The sequence below is a fragment of the Convolutriloba macropyga genome, chromosome 2 (assembly GCF_964194025.1).
Source record: "Convolutriloba macropyga chromosome 2, txConMacr16.3, whole genome shotgun sequence".
NCBI lineage: Eukaryota > Metazoa > Xenacoelomorpha > Acoela > Convolutidae > Convolutriloba > Convolutriloba macropyga.
In genome coordinates this window covers 76,450,188-76,463,868 of record NC_134469.1, presented here as the reverse complement: position 1 = coordinate 76,463,868, position 13,681 = coordinate 76,450,188, and the positions used below count along the sequence as shown (strand labels likewise).

Below are 13,681 nucleotides of genomic sequence, written 5' to 3'. Positions count from 1 at the left end.
CATATAGTCCACTGCCTAGGAAGGGTTACTTTCAGCTCCGTATGACGCCATTAGAAACTGTCAAAAGTGAGACCAAAGCTTGAAATTACCAAATAACAACTGGGAAACAACCAATAAAGAACGTCTAAAATACAAAAACAATTGTATGCAAACAGTTCGAGGTCGTAAAAACCATGAGCTTTAAACTGATTACATAATATATGTTCACCCGGCGTCTCTTTTACGTTAATAGGATCTCTAAATAATTAAATAAGAATTGAATTCCGTACTTTATAATAACATTCCAATTACTAACAGAAGAAACTAAAAAAGGCAAGAATATATGGCTCCTCAAATAATCTGGATATTTGTAAAGTTAGACGATTAGAATATATTTAGCCTCGAATTTTGTTGCTGGTTCATAGGAAATGGTAATAGTTCCAACTGTTAGCAAAAAAATGTAATTTCACAAAATTTTCGATAAATCCAAAATTTTGAATTTTGGATACTAAAATCTCACTGAATCGGCAAATTTTCGATTCCAGAAAACTCATTGGAATTGCAGGTAAAAACTTAACTCTTGGAGTGAGTGAAGATTGTTTCAGCAATTCTTACCTTTGCTCTTCGGCAAATGATATTAAAGCATAATTGGCGCTTTTTGGATAAAAGGCTGGAGTTTGCCGAAGTTTTAGGCATACTTTTGGATTTAAAACTTCATCAAGAGTCCCTTTTCTTCGAAAATTGAATTGTAGCTCCCAGAAAATCAGAAACCCTGTTTTATTAGGGAGCTTTTACACATATTGTTTGTACTCCAGCCTTTTCAAATTAATCATTTTAAATTTTTAAAGCGCAAAATTCATTTTAATGAGAGTTAAGTCACGTATGATCAAAATATAAACATCCAACTGATTTGATTATATTTTTGCTAGAGAGAGTGAGAAATGACGTCACACGTGCGAAATGCCGTTAGTGAAAGGAAGAAGTGATTCAGAACGTTTGAATGTTTCAGTTTTGATGTGTGAACTCACGTAAAAAGATAAAAGAGTGTCAGACGACAAAAGAAACATGGCAAGACACATCCTCAAATACAAGCGAAAGATTTGCCTGGACTTATAACTTGAAAACTTAATTTTATTGCGATATCAAATATAGACAATCTACGAAGCTCATGACCCTATATGGGCAAAATTGAACGAAAAATGTGAAAACAATGAGAAAGTTTTTAATCCAAGGTTAATTGTTTTAAGAAATTCTAAAGGCAACAACACTTTCTGACAAAATTGGTTCTTCGCATGGTTAGAACGGTTAAACAAAATAACATCCTGGTGGTAAGCAATAAACAAAACAAATTAGAAACGAAAACTGGAGAAATTTGAAAGAAACCAGAATATCTTTGAAAACCAGCGGCGTCAAAATGAGAGAACCTCATACAGGCCACAACCAGCCACAAAATCATCATTAGAATCATACAATTTTTGAAAATCATTTTTGCAGGCTGGAAAAGCGACAAGAGAAGACAAATGAGGACAAGATTCACAAATGCACCTGAACATTTAAAATATGAACGGTATCTCAGCCAATAAATTATAATCTGTTCACTAAGATTGTTACATATAGTCCACTGCCTAGGTAGAGTTACTTTCAGCTCCGTATGACGCCATTGAAAACTGTCAATAATGAGACCAAAGCATGAAATTACCAAATAACAATTAGTAAACAACTAATAAAGAACGACCAAAATACAAAAATACTTGTACGCAAACAGTTCGAAAACGTAAGAACCATGATCCTTAAACTGAATACATAATATATGTTCAACCGGCGTCATTTTTACGTGAATATTATTTCTCAATAATTGAATAAAAATTGAATTCCATACTTTATAATAACATTCCGAATATTAACAAGAAACAAGAAAGGCGAAAAATATGGCTCCCCAAATAATTTTGAAATTTGTTTGTAAAATTACACGATTAGACTATAAGTAGCCTTTAATTTTGTTGTTTGTTCTTAGGAAATCATAATATTATCAACTTTTAGCGAAAAATGTAATTTGACAAAAATTTCGATAACTCCAAAATTGATCAAAAAATCTGAAAACAGTGAGAAAATTTGTAAACCAAGGTTTTAGTGTATTAAGAAATACTAAGGCAACAAAACTTTCTGAAAAAATTGGTTCTTCGCATGGTTAGAACGGGTGAACAAAACAATATCCTTGTGGTAAGTAAAAAACAAAACAAATTAGAAGCGAAAACGGGTGAAAGTTGAAAGAAACCAGAATATCTTTGATTGGAAACCAGCGGCGTCAAAATGAGAGAACCTCATTCAGGCCAAAACCAGCCACCAAATTATCATTAGAATCATACAGTTTTTTTAGCATTTCTGTTTGCTGGAAAAGCGACCACAGAAGACAAATGAAGACAAGATTCGCAAATGCACTTGAACGTTTGAAATATAAACGGTATCCCAGCCAGTAAACTTTTTAAGTGAAAACGAGAGCCAATGAATTCCCCAAAGTTACGTCGTGCATGGTCAACAAACATTATTCGAGGTTCACAAAATCATCTCATTTTTGAAAACCTTGCCAAATTATAAAATCTACCGCTATGAACTCAGGCGACTAATTTGGCTTCAATATTCATCTAAAGTGAACGATGAAATCTGTCATTAACGAGAATAAGGGCTACGACAGCATCATGGTTAACAACAACTAGCAAAAATCAACAGTTCACTAAATTGTTTTCAAAACGGACAGCGTATAAATCACAGAAAGCAATAGCTGTTAGCTAAAACAAATTGAGGCATCCTTAGCAAGGCAGAGTTTTATTTAAGAGACTAATCGACTAGGTAATAAATGGAACAATGAGAACTCGATAATATTTCTTCAAAACATTTTTTACCAAAGTCATAGAAAGCATTAGTTTTGAACTAAAACAGATAATATTTTCAACTTTTAGCGAAAAATGTAATTTGACAAAAGTTTCGATAAATCCAAAATTGATCAAAAAATCTGAAAACAGTGAGAAAATTTGTAATCCAAGGTTTAGTGTATTAAGAAATACTAAAGGCAACAAAACTTTCTGAAAAAATTGGTTCTTCGCATGGTTAGAACGGGTGAACAAAACAATATCCTTGTGGTAAGTAAAAAACAAAACAAATTAGAAGCGAAAACGGATGAAAGTTGAAAGAAACCAGAATATCTTTGATTGGAAACCAGCGGCGTCAAAATGAGAGAACCTCATTCAGGCCATAACCAGCCACCAAATTATCATTAGAATCATACAGTTTTTTTTAGCATTTCTGTTGGCTGGAAAAGCGACCACAGAAGACAAATGAAGACAAGATTCGCAAATGCACTTGAACGTTTGAAATATAAACGGTATCCCAGCCAGTAAACTTTTTAAGTGAAAACGAGAGCCAATGAATTCCCCAAAGTTACGTCGTGCATGGTCAACAAACATTATTCGAGGTTCACAAAATCATCTCATTTTTGAAAACCTTGCCAAATTATAAAATCTACCGCTATGAACTCAGGCGACTAATTTGGCTTCAATATTCATCTAAAGTGAACGATGAAATCTGTCATTAACGAGAATAAGGGCTACGACAGCATCATGGTTAACAACAACTAGCAAAAATCAACAGTTCACTAAATTGTTTTCAAAACGGACAGCGTATAAATCACAGAAAGCAATAGCTGTTAGCTAAAACAAATTGAGGCATCCTTAGCAAGGCAGAGTTTTATTTAAGAGACTAATCGACTAGGTAATAAATGGAACAATGAGAACTCGATAATATTTCTTCAAAACATTTTTTACCAAAGTCATAGAAAGCATTAGTTTTGAACTAAAACAGATAATATTTTCAACTTTTAGCGAAAAATGTAATTTGACAAAAATTTCGATAAATCCAAAAAAAAGTTAGCAAAAATCTGGAATATGTAAACAAAAACAACGAAATCAGTCATACGTTCACAAAACTACAAATGTCAGTAACTCCGTGGAAAAAAAATTGAAATCCTTTGCTCTCCATAGGCTTGGCTTTCACTCGGGATTTTTGCCTCATGAAATGTTTTTTCAAAAACGAGATTATTTTTGTAGCACTGGTACTCGCACTGTTACCTGGAAACGACCCTCTGTATTTTTCAATTTTAACAATTATCAAAAACCAGTCTAAGTTCAAATCATAACAGAATGGTGAGGGCTGGTTTAGAACCTGTTAATCAACTCAGGGGCTAATAGTATGACCTCTGTATCCTTTTGATCATAGTCGGGAATCATAACGTTTTTTTTCTGACTTTTTTTCTTTTGAACTGTTTCCTTTTTGTTGCAACCTCATATGAGCTGTTCCATTTTTGCACCTCTGCAAGGAGAAAACAACGCAATTCCAAAGTGAATTGAGGATTTTTTTACTTCATTCCTAAAGCCGCATGTAGTACACTTGTCAAAACCATCAATGATTAGTACGAAAGCTGTAGTCTATTGACCTTAATCTACAGACATACTAATAAAAATGTCTTCATGAATAAAAAAAACATTTTCAGAAACAATTGTTAATTGCTCTGAAATGAAGTTCGTAGCAATTATATGTGATATTGTCGTTTTATGCAAATTTTTGCTTGACCGATTTTTCGTCTGACCCTTTTAACTTTTCGTCCTGAGAATTAGATGAACAGGTAAAGCCCACAGTGCACTTAGTGGTTGAGCAGCTCTCTTAGAGCTTTACGCCTTATTAGTTTTAAGGATCCGATTAGCCAAAGCTGTTCTCAACAGACAGTTTCATTGTGTGAAGGGCTGTTCTGAATCTTAAAAGTTTGACCACCCTGAGTCATCCCCTCTCATCTAGCCCTCTCAATGCTACCCCCATCGCTTGACCCACGCCCCCCCCCCCCCCACCTAACGCTAGCGTCCCTAAGCCAACCGCTCGCCGGTCGTATGAGAGTAATTTTCCCCGAAGTTAGTCGGTTGTTTTTGAAAGTTGACTTCTGTTTGCGAACATTGGAGTTTAACAGTAGCTTAGTTTGTTATGTATAGTTATTAGGAACTGCTGGTGATTTTCAAAGTGAAGAGGTTATTTTGAGAAGTTTTGATCCCATATAAGCCCCTACTACCTATCTAAACTACTGACCAACCAATACACTTACCTATCAAATCACCTGCCTAACCCCGCCTATCCCCTATAACCCATTCCACCAACTTCACCCTCCACCTACCCCCCCCCCCCCAAACCTAACCACCCCCCCAAAAAAAACCTAACCCCCACCCTTCCTAAATACCCCACCTCCTACCTGCCTCCTCACTCACACACCTAACCACATTCCTCATTCCTAACAAAAATTGTTTTTCGTACTCCATATTGTATTTTGCTTTTTTTTCTATTTTTTTAAAGGTGGGGTTACTTAGGAATTTTTATTGAACGAACGACTGTTCGAGTCGTTTGAGATATTTTACAGGCTATGTTTTTGGGTTTTTCTATTATAGCCCCCTCGCGAAATTTTACCCCACCATTATCGTGTAGCTACCATGATTGGGTGGGATCGGTTATATAAATACTGGACTGGGGGTAAATAATGGGAAAGACCGGTTTTTAAGCAAAATTTTTGCTCGACCGCTGAAATTGATGTAGTTTTCCCTTTAATTTTTATTAGTGCTTATAGTGGTACCTAATAACCTCTATTAACGTCATTTGTAGCCCCCTTAAGTGATTTTTGACACCTCTCGACTCATGCAGTTTGCAATAGATACGAGCTCCCACTCGTCGTTCGAGAGCACTTCTTCACGCTAGTCGATTATGTTTGATAGCCGTCTCAGCTTCTCAGCCTGCTATTATAGCGCTCCTTTTTTATTACAATTCAAAAAATTTGAACTGTATTGGGGCGCTGTCTTTTTTAAAAGATCTGTTCACACATTTTCATTATTTTTCAAGTCAAATTGGAGTAGTGATTTTGGTCATGCCGAGCCGAAACAGGAAGTGAAGTGAATGGTTTTGCGAGTGGTTTTGCGGCGTGACATTTTTCTGCTCCAATTTTAAGTAGAGTGAGAAAACGGTTTTTGAACAAAAAATTCTCTTTTTTTCGCTAGTGGTTTTTTGTTATAATGCGATAATTTCTCTTTAATTTTTACTGTTTTTTCGGTTTTTGAATCGTATTTTTTTGTAAAAGGTTTTCCCTATCCATACATAGTTCGTTCTAGGCCTAGTTTTCTGTTTGAACAAAATTTCTATTTCTCGCTAGTGGTTTTTGTTCATATGCGGCATTTTGACAATGATTTTCAGTTTTTTTAACCGATTTTTTTAAAATGGTTTTCCCAATTCAGTCATAGTCCGTTCTAGGTCTAGTTACTTGTTTAGTCAATGAAAAATCTTTGAATTGTACCTCTGTTCTCGTTCTTTTATGTTTTTTACTTGTTCGTACTAATTTTTTTTGCTTTACCTTAATTCACAGCTTGTTCAACAGTGTTTTTAGACAGCAGTTGCTCGGCAAAGCAATTCAAAATGAACAGAGTCAGTATCAGAAAACGAAATCAGAAGTAGCAGCGGGATAAACCCATAAAGCCCAATTATACATGCCGTTACTCGAACTTTGCTTATTGGTATTGATACTAGCCCCTGAGTCGTCTTACTACGAAACAGGAATATGTTCAGCTCCAAAATAGTTGGCATTTGAAACTCTTTGTGTACAAAAATCATTTTTTTCATTGGGTTTTTTCTCTTATTTCAATCCCAATCTTGGTTACGGGAATCAACGGCGGCTATTTTCCGGCAGTCTGCCGGGTATGTTTGTTTATCCAGGAGTAGGGTTCCGTTATTTTTTGTTTGCGTTTTTCTTAGAACTTTCAGCTAGCAATGACCTATTGGGCACCTCCACTATTTCATTTGCAAGTATTTTTAATAGCCGCCCTCATCTTCTCAGCCGGCTATTATTGCGCTTGTATTTTTTTTTACTTCGTCAAACTTTTTTTCGCTTTACCATTTTGCCGCTTTTTAGACATTTTGCGTGAAATCTTTTTGACTTCTCTAGGCTAGTTTCTCTCTTCTCTCATTCTGCTAAAAGTGAATTTGAACATCAGTTGCTAAGCAAAGCAATTCAAAACGAACAGAGTCGGTATAAAAAATTGAAGTCAGAAATAGAAATGGGATAAACCCATAAAGCCCATTTTTAGATGCCCGCTATTTGAACGTCGTTCCTATAAGTCTTAGTTACCACCTCTTATGCTTATTGGTGTTGATAGTAGCCTCTCTCTAAGAAACAGAAGTATGTTCAACTACGAAATGCCATTAAAATAAATTGGACTTAAAAAATATTTTTGTACAAAAATCTTTTTTTTTTCAATATATTCTATTCGTTCAATACCAATCATGCTTATTGGAATCAATGGCGGCTATTTTCCGGCAATCTGCCGGGTATGTTTTTGCTGTCAAAGCGAATAAGCCTGGAAATTTAAGGCCAAACAAGCATGATAATTGAGGGCTTTTCTTTTACAGCTAGCGGTTCTCTACAAAAAAAATACTGTAGGGATTAGGAACTGGAAGGGCTTAGGTCGGCTAATTCTGTATAGCTTGCAATTTTTTTATAAAAAAACTTATTATTTACAAATAATAATAATTAATAACTTGTAAATATAAATAATAATACAAGCTTACTGTAACGACCATTTTGTTTTAGATGCCACTGATCATCAACTTCGGAAATCGTATCTATCAGAGATGAAATACTTCTTGACTGATGGACTCAAGTCGCTCTTCGAAATTATTAACCGATCTGTGCGACAGCACCTCAAGACAATTTCACTCAAGGACAAAATGTCCCTGCTGAATATTGAGAGCTTAATGCGTGGGATCAAAAGTGAAGTAGACATGGTTCTCGATTGCGAGGCTTCGTCATCTTTCTCCAATCAATGCTTGGGACATCACAATATGGAGACTATTGGAAAGTTTAATCAAATATTGCTGCCTTCAAAAATTATTAACCAACAACCGGCCTCTAAAGCCGCACTTGAGTAAGTTGTTCTGGGTATATAATAGCACATAAATATTAACAGCCTGAGGGACTTCGTGACCTGACACTAGGGAGCTTGCGTCTGGGCTCACGTAGAAATCCCTAAATGGATATGATTTTCATTTTAACGTATTTAGAGAACCGAGGGGTAAAATTTCATCAAGCTCCACCCCAGTAAAAATTTAGCATTAAACTGGGCATCTGGTGAATTTTTTTCAGCTTGATAATAGAGCTCTTGAATTCAAAATGCGATTGTTGGGTTTTTGTAGGAAAAATTTTTGCTTTTGTCACGTAACATCGAGGTAGGTTATTCAAAAAACTTTGTTGGTTCAAGTACTGATTCTGATGGTAGCAGTAAAAGAAAAAAATAAAAATGGTTTCTATAGTTATTCAAAAAACTTTGTAGGTTATTCAAAAAACCTACAAAGTTATTCAAAAAACTTTGAATAACTTTGTAGGTTTTTCAAAGTTTTAGGTTATTCAAAAAACTTTGTTGAATAACCTGTAGGTTATTCAAAAAACTTTGTGGGTTATTCAAAAAACTTTGTAGGTTATTCAAAAAACCTACAAAGTTATTCAAAAAACTTTGAATAACTTTGTAGGTTTTTCAAAGTTTTAGGTTATTCAAAAAACTTTGTTGAATAACCTGTAGGTTATTCAAAAAACTTTGTGGGTTATTCAAAAAACTTTGTAGGTTATTCAAAAAACCTACAAAGTTATTCAAAAAACTTTGAATAACTTTGTAGGTTTTTCAAAGTTTTAGGTTATTCAAAAAACTTTGTTGAATAACCTGTAGGTTATTCAAAAAACTTTGTTGGTTATTCAAAAAACTTTGAATAACCTACAAAGTAGGTTATTCAATAAACTGTTGGTTCAATTACTGATTCTGATGGTAGCAGTAAAAGAAAAAAATAAAAATGGTTTTTATAGTTTTATCCTCGCAAATTTTTTTGTAGTAATTAATAGCTGCCGTCAGCTTCTCAACGGCTATTATTTAGGCGCTCTTTTTTTACAATTCAAAGAATTTTTTACAATTCAAAGTATTGGGACCCTGTCTTTATGATCTGTTCATCAAATTTTCATGATTTTTGAAATCAAAATAGAGTAATGATCTTTGGTCACGCCAAAACAGGAAATGGAGCAAAAAAGCGAGTGGTTTTGCGGCGTAAAATTTTTTTCGCGTTTGAACCAAATTTCTCTTTCTCGCTGGTGGTTTTTTGTTTACATGCGGTATTTTAACATTGATTTTCAGTTTTTTTATTTTTTGATCTGATTTTTTGGAAATGGTTTTTCCAATTCCCGTTCTAGATCTAGTTTTTGTTTAGTCAGAAAACGGTGTTTGAACAGAAATTCGCTTTCTCGCTAGTGGTTTTTTGTTCACATGCGGCAATTTCACTTTTATTTTTACTGTTTTTTCGATTTTTTGGATTGGATTTTTTAACGGTTTTTCCAATCCATTAATAGTCCGTTCGAGGTCTAGTTGTTTGTTTAGTCAATGAAAATGCTTTGAATTGTACGTCAGGACTTGTTCTGCTATGTTTTTTAATTCGCTTTATCTTTTGATTACGTTTTTCGTTTTACATATGTCACAATTTTCACTTTTGACTTCTGACTTACTTCACTCACTTCAAAAGAGACGGGTAAACCGATAATGTCAAAGTCATTGAAAATTGGGTTATCAAAGTTCATTAGAGTCTTTGCTAGCTGACATTGGTATTAAGATTATTAGAGCTTAGTTTTGAAGCTGAAATAAGTTTAGTTCTGGAATCCAACTGAAACTCCACGCCAAACTAAAAACACTTTTTGACACTGAAAGAAGCAAAAAAAATTCGGTCAGTTTGTCGCTTCTTTTGCTTCTGTTTCAATCCCGATGTGCATCAACTGCGTCAACGGCGGCTATTTTCCGGCAATCTGCCGGCTATGTTTATATTGGCCCGGTTTTTATGCAATTGTGGGTTCTACCAATTTTTTGTCTGACCACTTGACTTTCTTCGTCCTCAAAAACGTGATAAACTGGTAAAGACCAGAGGGAAATAAGTGACTGAACAGTTTTCTCAGCGCTTTAATACTCTCTAAGCGTAATATTGTTTTAAAGAGTTAAAAAAAATAAAGAAATTGAAGCATTTCAAAACAGCAAGCGGATTTATCATCAATCAATTAATTTGCATAAATTTTGAATATTTTCATTTCATGTTTACAGAATGGAATCTGGTTCGGACCTCTCAATAGACAACAAATGTGGAGGCAGCTACAGTTGCTCCAGTTCATCAAAAGGAAAGAAGTCGGGTAAGAGGTCATCAATTCTGCAGTCATACCTGTCATTTCGGAAAAACAGTCTTCTGAAAACAGTGTATCCACGGTCATTATCAAATCAGAAGAGACATGGGAGTAAACTGGACCTAAAGACTCTACTCAATCAAACAAAAGACGTGATGGATCTCGCAGATTTTTCATCGACTGTCATTGAGCTCACAGAACATGGTCTGTCTTTTCTCACGAGGACCCTGGCTGAGCACTCTTTTGTTGACCAAAGTAATGATGCTGACGATAACACTGATTTTCAGTCTATTACAATGCCTATGGCCAAATGGGTTCCTGTACTAGATGCCCAGTTATATACTTTATGTCAATATGATCACCACATTAACTGTTTAGTCATGAGCATTCACCTGAATAAGACTGTTAATTTGTTCTCGGAAAATGTTTACGAAGCTTTTATTGGAGATTAGTACATCTCATAGATTATTTTTGTACAGATACTTTGTACAATTGACTACAAATTTTGTTTATCCCATCTTTAATCAGGAGAAACAAATTTTGAACTGCTTTGCATTGCGATTCTTAACTATTCTCTTATGAATTTAAAAGTTATTTGTACCTCGTAGGTCTTTTTGCTCGATTCTTTGTCTAAGCAGACTTCTTCACAACTGTTTGCGGGCAGCGATTTTTGTGACCAGAGTTTCCTCATCTTGAAAAGCTTGAAAATGAATTCAAACAATTGCGCTCGGATTGAGCTCAAGTTATTATGATTTAAATGCCTTAAGCCCTTCTAAATGTTGATACCATTGGGTAATTTAGAGGCGAACGTGATTACTGTATCCTTTAATTTAGCTGCTTCTGGAAAAATAAGGTCTTTTCAACAATTGTCCCACCCCTTGCCCTTGCAAAGAGTGCTATTCTTGAATAGAATTTAAGGAAAAATTAATTAATCAATTAGAGCAGTGATAACTTTCCATCCACGCACCTGGTGGTTAAGATTAATATTAAGCCTCGTCTTGTTTCGTTTTTTCGGCGAGGAGTTAATTTCGTGTTTATAACCTGTGTCCCATTTTTGCACCCTTTTGATTTTTTTGCAAATTATTCCCAAACTTTTTTTCAGCAAACGAAACCAAGAATTGTTTGCGTTCTTTTCAATCTTCACATTACAAATCGGAGAAAAAGCATCGGTACATTTTTTTAATTGCTCTTAAGTTTGTGGCAATTATATTAGTCCTGTCGGTCGTTTTTTATGCGATTTTTCGCTTGACCGATTTTTCGTCTGACGCTTTTGACTTTTCGTCCTCAAAAACGGGATAAACAGGTAGCGCCCAACGGGCATTAAGTGCTCTTAGAGCCTTTCAGCTCTGTTTCAGCTCAAACTGTTTCGGAGACTTGTAATTATGGTACCCCCCACCGCGCTGTTGCCCCCCACCCGACTGTTGCCACCACCTCCATCAGCACCCCCCCCCCCCCCCCCATGGCTATTTACTGACGAACAACCGCTCGCTAAAAACACGCAAATTCATACAAATTTTCAAAAATTTTTTTAAGCTTTTTGAAATTTTTTTTCATTTTTGTAAAACTTATGTGAATTTTTTGAGTTTTATCAACCGTAGATGTCAAGGAACCCACTCTATGGTTTGGTAATAGGTTACTGCACAGTTTCTAGTGGTAATAGAATGGTTTCAACATTTCAACTTTGCAAATTTTTGCCATTTTTTGAAAAAAAACTTGCAAATTTTTTCAAGGTTATCGAATATTTTTGTCGGTTTTTAGGTTTATCCAGCCTCAAGAGCCAAGGAGCCTCCTCTAGGGTTTGATGATAGGTTACTGTATAGTTTCTTGACGTAATGGATTTTTGTTCAAGATTTTAACATAACGAATTTTAGCATTTTTTTTGAAAAAAATTGCATTTTTTATTTTAACATTGTCATTATTCAAGATTTTTCAGCCTCAGGCTTCAGAAAACCTGCTTAAGGGTTTGATAATATGTGGCTGCATAGTTTTTAGTGGTAATGGAATGGTTTTCCTCTTTTTAATATCACAAATTTTTTATAGGTTTATCTAGCCTCAAGAGCCAAGGAACCTCCTCTAGAGGTTGATAGCAAGTTATTGTATAGTTTCTAGATGCAATGGAAGGTTTTTAAAGATTTTAACATTTAACGAGTGTTAGCATTTTTTGAAAATTTTTTGGCAATATTCATGTTTTTAAATTATTTGTCATTTTCAGCCTCAAGAAGTTTTTCCTGCCTTAAGAGCCAAGAAGCCTCCATCGAGGTTTGATACTAAGCTGCTGCTTAGTTTCTAGAGTTAATGGAATGGTTATCATTATTTTAATGACTCGAGTTTTAGAAATTGTTTGATAAATTTTAATTTGTGAATTTTTTGAAAAATTATTATCATGTTCCAAATGTATGGATCTTTATGAGCCAGTGAAACTGTTTAAGGCTTGCAATAGGCATACTAGATGTTCTCTTGAGACAATCGAATGGTGTTCTGAATATATTAATATCACGAATTTTAGCAAGATTTTGTTAAAATTTGCAATTGTTTAGAATGTTTGAATATTTTTGTCCTTTTCTGAGTTTAACGATCATTACTGGCCAACGACGCTTTTTAAGTCTTGCAGATGGGTTACATGACAAAAATCCAGAGACAAAAAATGTTTTTGAACATTTTCTTTACTGCGAAATGTGGAAACTTTTCTATGGCATTTTGCACTTTCAGTTTTTTTCTATATGATTTAGCTCTCTCTCTCTCTCTCTCGCTCTCTCTGTGTTGGCTGGCGTTTCTTTCCCTCTCCTTCTCGCTCACGTTTAGTCTCTCTCTGTCTCTCTCTCTTTCTCCTTAATTCTTTTGCTGATGCCGCTTTTCAGCGGCTGTAATATGGCGTAACGTCATCGTCTATTACCCTAATCTCAGGCCCCTTCAATCAAGCTAAAGCTAATCCCACTAAACAGTGGCTAGGTACTGACGAAGCCAACCGCTCGCCGGTCGTTTGAGAGCAATTCGCCCGACGTTAGTCGGTTGTTTGTTTTTTTTTTTCTAATAGAGAGCGCCATTCTGTAGATCAATCAACTCATGCTGACGGATTTGGCGCATTAGATTTCATTGTTATATCAATTTTGAATCAATTGGAGAAAGTTCGTTTGAAATGCAACCAACCATCAGTTGAAAAGAACTGATCTTTTTGAAAAAGTTAACATTTTTTCGATTTCACACCTTATCATTTTTTGCTGTTGCAAAAATTGTATTTATGGTCAATTCCGCTAAATAGGACCTTTAATTAAATCATGGATATAGTTCTGGGTGGTGCTTTGCAAAAAACAAAAATGCATTCTAATTGACTAAAAATATTACAGCCTTTTCTTTTTGAAGTGAAAACATTGCAAGAACTGTAGACAGATTTCATTGAACGGTGCCGCTAATCAAAATGAGATCAATTTC

General features: G+C 35.0%; 1 protein-coding gene across 1 annotated transcript in view; it reads left to right on the top strand.

The window, feature by feature from the left end:
- Positions 1-10,857, top strand: part of LOC142334721 (peroxisomal biogenesis factor 3-like) — a 308,737-nt gene extending 297,880 nt beyond the window's left edge. The window contains exons 5-6 of the mRNA XM_075382971.1: positions 7,643-7,976; positions 10,176-10,857. Of these exons, the coding sequence (XP_075239086.1) occupies positions 7,643-7,976; positions 10,176-10,704 (863 nt within the window). The 3' untranslated portion in view covers positions 10,705-10,857. The remainder of the gene's footprint in view (positions 1-7,642; positions 7,977-10,175) is intronic.
- Positions 10,858-13,681: the final 2,824 nt, after the last annotated feature.